The 16,611-nt window shown below is 33.5% G+C and overlaps 1 protein-coding gene across 1 annotated transcript in view; it reads left to right on the top strand.

Annotated features, from left to right (window-relative positions):
- The first annotated feature begins 6,401 nt into the window (after positions 1-6,401).
- The window catches only part of LOC133180549 (transmembrane protein 256 homolog), a 31,965-nt gene continuing 21,755 nt past the window's right edge, over positions 6,402-16,611 (top strand). Inside the window, exons 1-3 of the mRNA XM_061315034.1 lie at positions 6,402-6,690; positions 7,499-7,533; positions 8,074-8,154. Of these exons, the coding sequence (XP_061171018.1) occupies positions 6,474-6,690; positions 7,499-7,533; positions 8,074-8,154 (333 nt within the window). The 5' untranslated portion in view covers positions 6,402-6,473. The remainder of the gene's footprint in view (positions 6,691-7,498; positions 7,534-8,073; positions 8,155-16,611) is intronic.

The raw sequence follows: 16,611 nt of genomic DNA, 5'->3' as shown, positions 1-16,611 counted from the left end.
TGCTGTCTTTTATATTCAATGTTGGAAAAAAAGAGGCAAATCCCTAATTGCCTAATGCTATGTTCATGGTTTATTTTGCTAGTTAAAGCTGTTCATAGGCAGATATCTTTGATGCTAAAAGTTGTGGCAGTACCTTGAAGGTCATATGACTTAAACCCAAGCAAATCTCTTACTTTTGAAGAAATGTATTTGTATTTTCAATAACTATATGTGAAACTTAATTTGTGCAGGCAAGAATGAATCATGATATAACATTTAAGTTATTCACAGAAAAAAAGTTATAAATTGACACACATTGAACAATTTTAGTATCAGGAAACAGGATACCAGGAATGAATGTCTATTGAAAATGACATATTAATTTTCTTTCTAGTCAATGCATTATGATGACATAAAATGCATTATTATTCTCATATCTTGAAATTTATTCCAAAGGAGCCAAAAGGTTAAGCTGTCTTTATCATTTCACACAAAGCACAACAAGAAATGATATAATAATAGAATTGTTTCCGAAGATTAAAACATGTTTATTTTTAGGATTTAGGAGTATGCTCATTAGCTGCAATAATGTAGCCCACTCCTCTTCACTTTTTTTTCGCCTGGATTCACCAGTACCAGAATAAGAATATTGCAGATAGCTACATTATCACAGCTATGTGCTCATATGAAGAACTCAAATACACATGTTTTCTATGAAATTTAAGAACATCACAATTTGACAAACCTTGTATCTAGTAGCTGCAGGAATTTCATAGGAAATTTTGATTTAAGAAATGAAAGCATTATCGCACAACGCCCAAAATAATTATGCGTTAAGATACGACACTATTGAATCTGCCCAAAATACAAATGAATCTGACTGAAATACAATTGCGAATTCAAACAGAGAATCTGATTGATGAATTTTTATAGGTCCGCCCACATTTTCAAATGCATTGCCAAAAACGTGGAATGTTTTCGAAGGAGGGTAGAAAAACTCCAAAGAACTTTTTAAAAAATTTAATAAATACCAAGTTTTTCAAAAGTGAAAAACATCAAACCGTATGACTTTTCTAAAATTTATACAACCGTTCATCATGATAAATTAAAAACTAGGCATTTTGATATCAAAGACATCTGCTTCTTCAATAAAAATGTTCTTTACTTGTGATTGGTCTTCAACAAAATTACTTCGGTAAAATTCATTTTGATTCTGCATAGATTGACAACATTTATGTAGTCTTCGGAGACCAGCTCCTCTAACAAACTGTTGGAATTCTGATGGACTTATACTAATTGTGCTCCTTTATCAGCAGACCTGTTTTTCTATTCATATGAGGCAGAATTTATTCAGAAACTTCTATATGAGAAGAAGAAAACACTTTAATTTAATTTAAACAATATTTATTATGCATAATCATAATAGGATTGGACAGCAGGCACTGCCTATATAAGTCTTCTCCATAAGAAATAAAAACTTTCTGTGGTGGCCTTCAATTCGACATTAAGACATATCGACGACGCATTATCAATGAACAAAAATACTTTCATTCATATGTCAACTTGATATATCCCAGTAATCTTGAAATAAATACACCACAGAGTCTGCCACATCTGTTTCATATTTGGGTGTTTACTGACTATAGACGATTAGAGCCAACTAACAACTAGTATGTATGACAAACAAGATGGTTTCAGCTTCTCCATCGTCAACTTTTATGAAATAACATTCCGCTATCACCTACGTATGGTGTTTCCATCTACCAGCTTATTTGATATTCATAATCAAGAACATGCTCCGAGTACAATCAGTTTTTAAACCGAGGCAGACTACTGACAGATAAGTTGAGGTTGCAGCGATTTTAACAACCTTGTTTAACAAGGTCCCCTAGGCACCTGATACCACCTCTGGAATTTTCAAGGGTCCGTGTTTTATACCCAGTTCTCAGAATTATATTGTTTATAGATTTTTTTTAGATTGATCACGTTCGTTATCTTTGCCTTTTGCATCCAGACTATCCAATACTTGGATGAACCGTAAATCATCCGTACCTATCACAATAGAGTGGTATATTTCCAAAAGCTGATTCACTCCTGAATGGTCTGGTAAAAACCCACTTGATATGTTTTTTTTTTTTTTTTTTTTTTTTTTTTTTTTTAAAGGGTAATTAAATAGATATTCAAAAATAATTCTTTCAAAATATTTTGCTTGTCTTTTTAAAACTCAACAAAGAAAATGGTCTATTACCACTATTTTGTCAATAAAAGTTAGATTTCTATGAAAAAAAATTACCATCTTACTTTAACATGCTATTAGCCCTTTATTGAGTACACCTTTCCGTAGACAGCGAATACTGGATTAGGAAACCAGGCACGACCTTTTCATATGGTAGCAATGACAATGTCAATAGTGTTGGGAATCTTTCAAGTCCACAGTGAAGCAATGTGAATGTGATAGGACTTCTGAACAATAAACAGAGTTGTAAGCGTAGTCATGGACATCGGTCTTTCAATAAACCTTTTATACACTTTTGATTCAATACTACCTTATGTAAACACACAATTGGATCTTCATCACAATTTCACCAAATTTTACTCTGTCGCTAGTCTATTTGAAAAGGTCAAGGAAAGTCCAAATTTGGATTCATGGACACCAGAATACAGGCTTGGATCTATCTGTCTCTGTCATGGATTTTGCAAATCAGGCTTTTTAAACCGCCATGTTTTACGGAAAAGCATATTCTGCTCGTTTGTTCCTTAAACTTTAATTTGCCAATAAAGGAACTGACACAGCAAATATAAGTAATATTCTTTATCAGAAAAAGGTCCAGTCTTGTTTTCCAACATATTTCAAGTTAAAGTCCACACCTTGCATTTTTTACAAAAATACTTCTATTATTGCTTCCAAACTTTTTAATTACAGAAAAAACTACAATGCCTAGATATCGAAATTTGAAACGTAATCCTCCGACATGTTCATTTTCTTCTCCACCTTACAACTATAGTCCTGACTATAGTCATTATTGGTGACGTAAATATAATCAATAATGAGGTCTTTAATCACTTATTGTAAAAGGACCAAAAATTTAGGAAACCCCGATCTTTCAACTAGCGTCATTTCATAAATATTATGAATTCTGTGGAAGACTACGCCAGGCGATGGACCAAACATGAAGAAGAAGACCTTGATACTAGTACTTTGTCAAAGTGGATTAAAATTATCAGAAAAATGTTAAAATCTCGCATAAAGCAATTAAGGGGCAATATGAAAACTATTCTTCTGTTTTCAATAAGTGAAGAAAAAATAGATTACATGATCAATATTAATTGGTCCCAGCTGACAAAGAAGTGAACAACATTGTCTTTTTGTAAGGCAAACATTTTTTATTGTATTTTAGAGGAACTGGGATTTAATTCTGAAGAGGTAATTCAACTTATACCCAAATCACCCGACCTTTCTAAGGAGGAAATTCTTCAAAATTATATTTCAGTTATAAATATTTTTTTAATATTACCAACAATCAAATTGAATTTAAATTACCATTTTTTCTACGTAAAATCCTTGCAAGAAAGATACATATAGCTGGCTCCAGTAAATGTTCTACCAAACCCTTTTCTTTACTCCTCACTAAAATATCGACGGCAACAAAGGAGAAATTTCGGGAGTACTGTATAAAGATATATTTGAGAAGTAGTTTAAATCAGATGTGAATACTTAAGAACTCTAAGAAACTTTTAGAAAATTTGAAATCACAAAATTTTATCCAAAATCATTAACATCAAAACGTTTGACCTTTCAACATTTATACAACCATTACCCTTAAAAAAAAAATAAAGTCCAGGCTTTTGACATATATCATAGACAACTGCTTTTTCAATAAAACGGGGCTCATAAATTGACTTACTTTGTCATTGGTCATGTGAATAAGTATTTTGTATTAAACTTTTCTGAATGTACAAACAAGTACTCCAAAGTTGACAAAAGTATTAAAAATATGCTCAAGTGTCTGATTGAATATATTTATGTAGTTTTTTGGAGATCACGTCTTCAACAATCTATCGAATTTTGATTCGATATATCCCTCTACACTCTAAATATAAGATACACTGTACAACAGAGTCTAATCATCTGTTTCATATTTAGTATTGTACTGGAAAAAGACGTTACTGTTAACCTTATAACAAAGCTCTCTGATAAATGTGACCACTTCAGCTTTTCTTTTATCGTCAACTTCCTTACTAATGTAGCAACTCCCCTTATTTATGTAGCAATACATGTATACCTTCATTACCTATATATCGGGTTTACGTCTCCAGTTCGTTTGATATGCAAGAACATGCTCTACTTAAGAACAATTTCTAAAACGAGGCAAGCTATTGACAAACAAGTTGATGGAACAATGATATCAAAAGTCTCGTTTAAGGTAAACATTTTGCAAGTTCTATGGTTGATACAATTACCTTGTTGCCAAATATAATCTGTCATTAAGTCGAATGCTGACTGATATTTTTCATAGTAATTGCTAGGCCATTATCAGATTATTTATACACTGAATTTCTCCGGATTTTTCCTTTTGCCCAATCATGACTATAGGGTATGACCGGTTGACAGAAAATGCTTACTTCTCCATTGCAGCTGATTTTTAGAGATCCATGTTTGCTCTGCTCCCGATTTGTATTGTTTCCGTGGCTTTTTGAGCTTGAGCATAATTACTGATTTCCATATTTCAAAGCGATGGATGGTTCATGTTTGTTTAATAATTAAGGAACATTAATTTGCTGAATTTTAAACAGTATTAGGGTCGTAACATATTTTTATATATGATCTTTCTACTCTTCAGAAATGTTCTTTTAATATTTAACTTTTATAGCTCACCTGAGCTGAAAGCTCAAGTGAGTTATATGATCACCCATTGTCCGGCGAATGTCCGTCTGTAAACTTTTCACATTTTCAACTTCTTCTCAAGAACCACTTGGACAATTTTAACCAAAGCTAGTACAAATCATCCTTGGGTAAAGGGAACTCTTTATTGTCAAAATGAAGGACCAAACCCCATTCCAATAAGAGATAATCAAGAAAATACAAAAACAGGGTTGGGCCATTAAAATCTTCTTCTCAAGAACCACTGGACCAAGAAAACTGAAACTTTTGAAACTTTTCAGTGGAAGCATTTTGAGGTAGTGCAGATTATTAATTGTTCAAATCATGACCCCCGGGGAAAGAGTGGGACCACAACATAGAATCAAAGTTTTACATTGAAGGATATAGGAGAAATCTTTAAAATCTTTCTTCAAGAAACATTGGACCAGGAAAGCTGAAAGTTATATGGAAGCATCCTGAGGTAGTGTAGATTCTAAATTTTTCAAACCATGGCCCCCGGTGGTAGGGTGGGGCCACAATAGGGAATCGAAGTTTTACATTGAAATAAATAGGAAAAATCTTTGAAATCTTCTTCACAAGAACCACTGAACCAGGAAAACTGAAACTTATGTGGAAGCATCCTAAAAAAGAGTTGATTCTAAATCATACAAATGGTTCCCCCTGGGGGTCGGATGGGGCCATAATAGGGATTAATAGGGATTATATAGGGAAATGTCTTTAAAACTCTTGAAGAACAAATCCATGATGAATCATATTTATGTTGAAGCTTTCTCTGGTTGTGAAGATACAATTTTGTTCAAATAAAAGCCACTGTTTAGGGTAAGGTCATAAAAGGCAATAAAAATACAGAAAAATACATGTATACATGCAGAACAGCAGGGCTACAGTGACTAAGGTGAGCGGTGTGGCCCATGGGCTTCTTGTTTAATTTTGTTTTTCAGTTTGGTTTACCCTTTCCAAGCTTGAAATTAAAAAAAAAAAAAAAAAAAAAAAAACAAACAAACAAACAAACAAACAAACGAACAAAGGTTACGGTGTTTGTCTTATAATGTTATTAGTTTTAAATAAACTCTTCGATGACAATTTTTTTTTTATCAAATTAGAGCATGATGATTAAAATTGATGACTCAACGTCAATTTTTAAGTAGTTAATTTGTTCAAGGGTACGCTACCATCTCAATGGAATTTATGATTTGATAAATTTTTGAATATGCAAGATAGATAAATGATGTACTCATATTTCTATAGAATTACTCATTAAGCCTCTTGAATCATTCCTTTGTACATGGACTGCACAATACAGTCTCAAGAAGCATGTTAACCGCTTTTTAGTGCATTTGCTCATAAAAGAAAATCTGAAGAAAATCTGAAAAACTATAATACAATTCTAATCAGTCTGTAGGTCGTTACAGGCTCAAACGAACCAGGAGGCTCTTCGTAATGAAATCCTTTTTCTAAAGGCTTGCTCGATTTCTAAAATCACTTGCCGTCAGAAAAAATTCCATGTGAATATATATTAAAACAGGAAACAGGATATTAACTCTAAGTGAAAGCGGGAAAATCCCAGTTACATAATTTAACTGAGGCCACGAAGAATTGTTGATTTGACAAAATGGAGTATCTTGGCATCGGAAAAGACGCACTCTTCGTGTTTGATCAGGTGGCCGGAGCTTTGGGTTATAAGAAGAATGGACAAAGTAGTGGTGCAGATGTAGTGAACAAGGAGATCACAGAAGCACTAAAAGCTCTTCAGAGATCAACTCTTTTCCTAAGAATCGGTGGACTGTCCGGTGCCTTAGCAGTTTCAATGGCTGCGTATGGAGCTCATGGTATTTATTGCACATACTTTGCTTTCATTTTTTACATGTGTGAGTACAAATAATTTGTATAATGCTAAACGATTCATTAATGTTTGCATATACTTTTTTCTAGTCTTGGGGCACTGAGGAAAAAACGAAACAAAATGGGGGATTTTATATTGTAAACTGTAAACAGTTATATAATGCTTGGAGTGGATTTCACCGCACCTTAAAGAATGGAGATAGCCAGGAGGGGGGGGGGGCAACAACAGTAAAAAATTGATCTGTTGTGTTATAGTCAAACATGCAAGGATTTTCAACCTTTACATTGCATGGTAAAATCGGAAGTAATAAAAAATTACTTGTGGTATGCAAGTAATACTTCTTTTCAAAATAATTTCATACCTGCTCTGAAGTTCTTATTTGCTTTTGAAATAAGTAAAGTATTAAATCTAAATTGTATATGCTCGTTTTCTATGTGTATAGAAAAAGTCAAACGTTTTGTGGATGCTTATTCCTCCAAGGCAACTCATCCCACCTCTGATGTTTAAATAGGTCCTTGTTTTTGCCCTGTTCACGATTCGTTTTGTTCACTGAATTAATGAGAATAATCACTTTTCGTTAACTTGACTTTTTACTCTCTTTTAATTTTTGTCGTGAAGAAAAAAATCTTATGCTTATCAATTCTTTTTAATAAAACATTGCAGTGACATATTTAACGGGTGAGAACCATTTTAACATGTCACAGAGATCTACTTTTTTTAAAATGCACATACTTCGGCCGAGGAAACTGCATCATTCGGTGACATTCAATAATTGACATTCTTTATTTTGATAGATCCCGAATTGCAAAGCAACTTGCAACGTCGGCAGGTAAAGTATACATTTTTTTTAATTACTACATACAGTCCAATATTGATCATAATTATTCGTTATCTTTTTGCGATGGAATATCCCTTATAAACAGTACATAGTGTATGCACTGTTGATAAAGAGAAAAAAGTAACAGGAGTTAAACTTCCATTGTATGATTGAAATTATCTGAAATGTTTCAGTTAAAAATCAGTAGAAACATTATGGATGATCGTAACTCGCAATGATGTTCATGTAAATTCTATATTGTAATTTTTGAATTTACCTGGTGGTAGTAAATACAAAAATTACAATATATAATATAAACATGCTTTGAATCAATGCAATTAAAGTCAGCATTTTAAAATCAAATTTTCCCGTAGGAATGCCAATTCAAAGATATTGAAATGGAATACGTTTATCTAATTATCATGTTTTATAAGTGAATTTTGAAATTCTGCAATCCATGACATATGAAAATTATGTAACCGCTTACTTCAAAACGGGACACACTGTATCCTGTTAAAACCTTGAACTAAATTTGCCACTCTTTGTTTGTAGATATACGAGAAAGGATACAAAATGCAGTTGGTGCATTCTGTTGCACTTGCCTATTCAGAGAATTGTAACAAACCATTTTTGGTAAGTAGATATGGGTTTTCCATCCAGTATTTTTTCTAGAACCAACTTGCAAGATAGAAAGTCTAGTTGGTTCTAGATTAATGTGGACTACGCAGTAATGTGGTTAGGCATCCATTACCTTTCGTAGTCCACAAAATACGGTAACCATCAAATAGTCAATATCATCTCAAAGACCTTTGACACAGTTGGTAAAAAGCAAACCGCACTATAGGAGGTCTCCCTGCTTGTAAAGAGGGATAACCAGGCTCCGGGCCATAAAACGTAGCCGAGCTCACTTTTGATCTCAGTCTCACTTTTACAAAAGGAATTAATAGTGGAAAAGTAAGACTGAGATCAAATGTTAGTTGATCTAACTATTATGGCCCCGGGGCCTGAGCATCTCTGTAATGAAATGTGTATGTGATCGCTTGCATAAAATATATGAAGATAACGAACAGTATTCAATCTCGAAAGTCCAATGAAACGATACAAATTCGGAGCAGAGCAAACAAGGAGCTCAAAATATAGAAGTGAGATCAGGTGCCATGGAGGAGTGAGCATCCCCTCCATGTTGTACTCTTCCCATTTTCTTGTAAATATAAAATCAACACATACTGATTCGTATAAGGATGATATTCTGTACAACTTTATGACACATTTACTGAGATAACGCTTGTTTAAGAGAAAAGAGGGGGGATTGCAATGATACAGATTGTTTTACTACAATGGCGTTTTTGCTTACATGTTGTTAGAATTTTCTGCTTAAATCATGCATTTTTACCAAATATTTTATGTACTAGTATTTTAGAATGCAATCCAGGTGCCTTCTTAAAACATTTAAGCAAAGCCCACTCGCTAACTTAACAATTGGTGGTTATTTTTTTTGTTTGTTTGTTTTTTGTTTTTGGTCTTTTTTGTTAATGATAATCAACTCCCATGACTGATTTCATTTCACTTTTAACAATAATTTTAATAGGAAACCCAGGTCTAGCTCGAAATAAACCCCATAAAGCCTGCCACATCTGCTTCAAACTTCGATATTTCAGCGACTATAGATGCAAACGGCCAACTAACTTTATGACAAATTGGACGACTTCAGCTTTTTTCATTGCCACCTTAACCTGTTTATGTTTGTTTGTTTGTTTGTTGTTTAACATCCCTCTCGAGAATTTGTCACTCATATGGAGACGCCACCACTTGCCGGTGGAGAGCTGCAAATTTTGACCTATACTCGGCACTCAGGGCCATTGAGCAGTGGGGGACCTTTTTCGTGCCAGCACCTACTGAGACACGGGACATCGGTTTATACGGCCTCATCGAAAGGACCGGTCTCCACGTCCAACAGTGGGATTCAATCCCGCGACGTAAGGATCAACTCCTTACTCCGCGACTCTAGAGCAAACGCTCTAACCACTGCACCACGCGGGCGACCCCTATTTATGTAGTATTTCACAATTCCCTGCATATGATGTTAATTTCTCCAACTGATTTGATACGCAAAAGCATGTTTTGAGTATGATCAATTTTTAAACAGAAGCAGGCTGTTGACGAATAAGTTGGTGTTACAGGGTTTTCAACTTTCCACTTTAAAGCCAGCCTTTTTCAAATTTGTTGGTCGTTATGACTTTATTTCCAAATACAACTCATCTTTGGGTCATATATTTACTGATATGATTCCCACCAATTGTAAGACCATTGATTTTTGGCCATTTTTACTATGGAATACTTTGTTTACCTGATTGATACGGAGGGCTCACGGTGGGTGTGATCGGTCGACAGGGGATGCCTTCTTCTCATCGGCACCTGATCCCATCTCTTGTGTTTGCAGATATTTGTGTTTTTGTCCCGTTCACGATCGTATTCTTAACCGGATTTATGAGATTAATCATTACATGTATTTTGTATCTTCACCTTTTACGTGTTCATTGATCCATTCCTTGGAGAAGCTTCTCTCGCGGTTGCTAGGTCATGCATGTTAATTCTTTGAGAAAAACGAACACTTTAGTTTCAAACGCTACTCATCCTACAGCTTTGGTCTGATTTCAATGTAACTTGGCACACAATCAGACTACAATAAGGTACATAATTCGGTAAATCGTTTTTATTTTATTTGGTTAAACGATGGTTAGGAAAAATTGATATTTCTGTGAATTACCTTCAAAATGCTACAGTTCCTATAGGTTTGGTCTGATTTCAATATATCTTGGCACACCAGCAGACTACACTATGATACTTAATATATATATATATATATATATATATATATATATATATATATATATATATATATGACATATGGCTTTAGGAGACCAAGGAGGATATATTTTCTGGCTTAGGGAGACCACTGGATTAAGGCGACCTTTTTCGGTCTCCCTATTATTTTGACCTCATCAGTATTCCAAATGTCTTTTTATAGATAAATAAACAGTCTGCCATTAAATACTATTTATCTTTAACTCTGTTATTTAACATTCAAAAGTTGTCTAATTTCTATCATCTTCCCTAAAAAAGAAAAGAATTTATAACCTACGTATAATTTCAAAGGATAATTTTTCTGCATTTTGGAGACCATGAAAAACATGCAATAAAACAAAAAATCTAGCATATATATTGTTTCCGCTTTTGATTTGTTCAAATGAGTGTTTCTTTAACTTAGTTTTCCATGTTTTATGTTAAAATCCTAAAAAGGAAAAATATTGTAAATTTATGGACCATGTTTTGAATTCTTAGCAAGTGCTTTCCGTCGTTTGTTCCGAATGCCATCGGAATGCCCCTTCAGTTTTCAGAAAATGACCTCTGAACACCATGGATGTTGAGAAATTTGGGTAAGTAACTTAAATGATACAGTAATAAGTTGTAATTAAGAATACGCAAGACAAACATTCGTTTGTTTGTTTTTTTTTTTGCCTAGTAATTTGGCTTTCAAGAGAAAAAGTATGATTTTAAATAATCGTTAGACTATAGTTCGGTATATTAAATCCTGAAGGAAATTCGAAATAAAGTTAAATGATAGGCCCCTATATTTTTTAATTCTTTTATGCAAGTCCACAAACAAATTAAATATTTAAAGATTAGGCCGAACGTAGAAAAAAATAGTCTCGCAAGTTGACGCAGCTACTGTGAGCTTAAAAATTTAAATTAAACTTTCTTTAAACATCATGCAGGACATGATCATCTTGATATAGTATAAATGAAACAGACCCTGTAAGAAAAAAAATAGCTGTAATTTAATAATTGTTTATTAATATAATGTGGTCCTCTGCTGATAAAATATATATGCAGTAAAAAAATCTGAATTAGGGTGAAGCAGATTTGATACAATACATGGCTGAAAGAACGGGGGGGGGGGGGCTGTAATTTTGCTGAAATTTACTTATACATGTACTATAGAAAACATTGCTCCTTTATGCTTGGACCCCCTCAATAAAAACCTCTGATGATCTATTTTTCTTTTGCTTTTGGGCCCCCTCAATAATAACCTCTGATGATGTATTTTTCTTTTGCTTATTAAGAATTTTTGGTTTGTAGCCTCCCCCAACCTGAAACTGAAAAATGTTGTTTGGTTGTGTTCACCCCCCCCACCCCCCCCAACTAAATTTACGTACGGGTCTATTCTCCATCCCTGAGGTTTTCTTTCTCCAAAGAAAGATTAATTGGTAACAGTTCAGATATATCACTGTATATAGCAATATTTACGGAAGGGAATATTCTCGTTTAATTATGAAGATGTGACAGTAACTCAGTCACAGCCACAGTGAGTGTAACATTTATTTAATATTATTGTTAATGTTTGCAAATAGTGAAATACTGATACTATGAAATTTTAATGGATACATGTATATAGAAAATATACAAGTACAACCATTTATTGTAAATCACATACATGAAAAGCTTTTTTTGCCCCAAGCAATTGGAAATTCTTCATTTTTTTCATGAAATTATTTTATTTCGTATATATAATAATTTATTTCGTATTTTAATTCAGTCAACAAATCATTGTTGCAGCCTAGTTCCCTTCATTATTTTCAGCAGTTCAGCGACAGAGATAATTAAAATGATCATTTGAGGTTTATACCCCCCCCCCCCTCCCCACCAAATGAAACTGAAAAAATGTTTGGTTTTGGTCCCCTTCAACAGTTCAACTGAAATTGATTCCTACTTACCATGCTTCCAGGCTTAACTATGAAGATGTGACATGGAGTGTAATAACAATTGTTCAGACGGATACATAAACTGATATACGTATCAAATTTTAATGGATAGATAGAAATTAATATACAATTACAACCATTTATTATAATCTACATAAAGATAATTTTTCAAGCAATTTGAAATTCTTCATTTTTTTATGCTAATATTTTATTTCGTATATATGTTTATAGGTTTATTCGTATCAACAAATCTGTGTACGAGTTAATAACGCAGCCTGGTCCTGCATTTTCAGTGACAGAGAACCAGAATAAGATTGCAGGGAAACAAGCCTTGTTACAAGGTTTGAGGTTTGTTTATTTTATATTTTAGATTTACACTTTTTAAAAATTATTATTATTATGCAAAACTCTGTGTGCAGATGAATTGTAGTACGACTGCTACCCCAAGAGGGGAATAATAAAATACTCTGCTCCTGGGACAGTCGGGTTCGGGGTGACTGTCACTTGTCAGTGACTATTTACAAAATCTGATACACACAAAGTAAGACAAAGATAACAAAGATTTGATGGATGTTTATTTACTATGAATAAATATGAAAAACTGGTACCTCCAGTTTTACGAAGTATAAATGGAAAAAAAATGGGATGATTGATAATGAAATTTTGAGAGGGTTTAATTTAATAATTTGGAAAATAAAGATGTTTGAACTTTATTAAGAATTTTACTTGATAATTTGTTGAATTTGGATCGGGCTCGGAATTCCTAATATTTGGATTAAGTATGGCGCCTAATATGAAGAGGATAAAATTTTGAGAGAAAAAATTAGTAAGTTATTGGGATGTGCCCTTAAAAATGATACCGAAATCGGTATGCAGTGCTCGGAAACGGGAAGATGGGCTTACCCGTAGCTAATGTGCTTAGAGCAGTGGACGCAAGAACTCGCAGTCCACCGAGACTCTCGATACACGGCCTTTTTTAGTGCGAGTTCACAAAAGAGTACACAAAAGAAATGGTCACCCAACCGTTTATTGGAGAGAAAAATTATTTAGATAAATATGAGTTTTATCACAGAATATTTACATTTTAATGTTATAAGTCGTTTTGTGGTTCATTTATTTGGGGTCACTGTCCCACGTGTGATTACCAGGTCCAGCACAATCTCTTGATTTAGCTATATAGCTTGAAATAGCTATATAGCTTTATCAAGCTATTCAAAATAGCTTGATAAAGGTATTTTTATGCAGTTTTTCACAAAAACTTTTTTTGTAAAAAATAAACAAAAAGTCACAAATATTTGACTATGCATATATGTACTATGGGCTATGAAAACACCAACCGAAATCAAAGATACATGTAGTTCTAACATTGCAGCTTTTGAATACTTTTAAGCAAAAGATGAATTTCCATTGTTTGAGTAACTGTACACTACCTTGTGTGCGTTGAGGCATGGATAAGTGCGATTGCTTCTCATTGTATTGAATTATTACCAGTCAATTATCTTGTTGACCATAACTGGCCTCCTTTATAATTTCATTGAAGAAGTAACTGTTTCACTTGCTTTATATAGCCCCAAAACATTTAGAACTTTGAGTACAAAGTCTCTTTAGGAGACGCAATTTGATGAGTGATTTTTACATGCATTATTTTCAGTAGAGTTCAAGGTTGAATATTATCACTGCACCAAGGTGCGACTTTTTGTACATGCTGAGAAAATAACATATTTAAGAAAAAAGTATGGTAAAATAGCTAAATCAAGTATTCCGAATAGCTTAATAAAGCTATATAGCTAAATCAAGCTATATAGCTAAATCAAGAGATTGTGCTGGACCTGATTACCTGTTTACATTCACCTACTGACCTAGAGTCTTCAAAATATACCGTCTGTAATCATGACTGTTGTAATCTTGTTTTTATGTTAGTTTACCATATATAACTTGACTGTTGTATAGATTTATAGCGATCACTGCAAGCTTTTAATATTTAGGTGAAGAGAAATTTCAGACTATCAATCACAGGCACTTGTTTCATATACGGTGCACCCCTACTTATTTTTACCACAAGGTATCTAACTCAACTTCAGGCACACCCGCTTCAAGCTCGTATTTTGTTCATGTATCATTATCAATCATTAACCTACTTTAAAATGACATCGTTCGCTTCAAGAGACTTTGTTCTTGTCAAATAAATTGTTTCAGAAGTCTCTTGTCGAGCCTCTTTATTGTAAACCACCCATTTATTCCTCGAAAATTACCTCCGAGTCGATACATTTTAAGACTTTAGATGGGATACAACTTCCAGTTGGGGGTAGAATAAAACCAGAGACTTCCGAGTATTCCATTCCGAGGTCTCTACCCCTTGGTTTACCGGTTAAATATTAGCATACGGTATTTTGATTGTTTTCATTGTGTATAACGAAGTATTTCTAATTAAAACATTGTGTATTTATAGTGAATAATTAAACATATAAAAAAGAATACAAGCCTATTTTTAATGCATATCGCACTAAAAAATCCCGGAACATTTTCCCCTGATCAGACTATGGTTTCTCTATTGCATGGAAATGGGCGGAGATATTTAGATTAGATGCTATAAAAAAGAAGATCTTGGAATTATATTTTTCGTTCAAAGACGTATTATTTGTTCAAGATTCACAATCAACTACAAATACAATTTTCTATTTACAAAACTCTGGCAATAAAAGCTGTAACAAGATGAACCAAACAAGTCCATGCTGATCGATATAAAACTGAGTACGTTTCAACTGAGAACTAGCACGTTTACTGGGGGCATTCACCCGTAACGATACAAATCCACGTGGCTTGTTATGAATCTTAACAGGTCATAAGAGGTTAATCGCATGTAAATGAAGTCAACGAAGAGATTCAAAATCATAATACTTTAAATTAGAAAACATAGAGCACAAGGTTGTTCAACAAAGATATTTTCACTCAACCTTTACACATATAATATACACATTATATTTCAAACTTGACTCGGAAAAAACCTGTGCTCGGTGTTTACGAAAGCTTTGAAGTGTGTACCTGTCACTAATTTCTTTTGATATTCATGAAAATCAAAGGACCGTACCTTCAACATGCAGCTTCGTATGCTGCCTATATCTATTGTTTGACATTCTTAGATGATGATTCAAATAATAAAGACATTAATTAATAATAAAATTTAATTTTTAAAAATCTTAATAAATGTTCGAAATTTGACGAGTAACAGGGGACCACAGATAAGCCTTATTGAGACTTGTTCTTTGTATCGAAAATTACCTTGATACATTTTAAGACTTTAGATGGGATACAAATTTCATTTTTTGCACAGGTCATGGGGTTTCAACTTAAAAAATAAAAATTCTCACTGTTAAGATATGTTGGAAATTTTAGCTTGACATGTTGATAATTTGCCAAATTATTATGTAATAAAAGGGACTTTATATGATCACCCGGCACTGTCGCTTTAGTTCAGTCTTCACAACAATTCTTTTTCAGCACATGCCCTTCGGGCATGTAGACCTATCATTTTTACCCAGCCCATTCATATTTGTACATGCCCTACTCAAAATTCTTACATTTACCAGTATTGTGCAAAAAAAAAAACCCATTAGGTATAAAGGTTTTATATTAATTTTTTCAGCGTCATAAACCAACCATGGCCTGTGATTGCCATTTTCTAAAGCGTTTTTGTTCATAAATAACTTTTGAGTTGCATGCTGGTCATTTGTTGGCTGGTTTAGCTGAACTGAATTTCAGAAATGGGATCATGACTGTAGTGCCACAGTATGTGGCATTGATGAACGTCTCGTAATTTAGCAAGAAACTTCAATAAAACAAATAGGTTAAACTAAACACTTCATTGATTAGGTTGACAATCATTTGACAGGTCGTATCGAGAATGTAGACAGGCAATCCATCTAAGACATTACATATAGCAACGTTTACGCGAATAATTGGGGTAGGACAGAATAAATGGCAAGTAAAGATCATACAATGAAGGAAGATTCACATATGCCCTCTTCGGACATGTAATTTGGCAATTTTTACATGCTCGGCTGCAAATTTAACAGGTCCCTGGCATTGGACTCCCGGGTTATTTGGAAGACTGTTAGTTTAGTTTCATGAGGTCCGACAACATTGATTCTCAATGTCTGCTCCCTCTACCCCATACACTTATCTTGATAAAATTATATAAATTATATTATAAATTATATTATTAATTATATAAATTGATATAAATTATATAAATCGGTCTTGTTTATGTAATTTTACAATGTCATAAACAGCTGCTTAAGTGCATATAATATTGTAAATGGATTTATAT

This window comes from Saccostrea echinata, unplaced genomic scaffold (genome assembly GCF_033153115.1).
Source record: "Saccostrea echinata isolate AGI-Se365-2 ecotype Australia unplaced genomic scaffold, CSIRO_AGI_Sech_v1 ptg000006l, whole genome shotgun sequence".
NCBI classification, from domain to species: Eukaryota; Metazoa; Mollusca; class Bivalvia; order Ostreida; family Ostreidae; genus Saccostrea; species Saccostrea echinata.
This window is presented reverse-complemented; position numbering and strand designations above follow the sequence as displayed.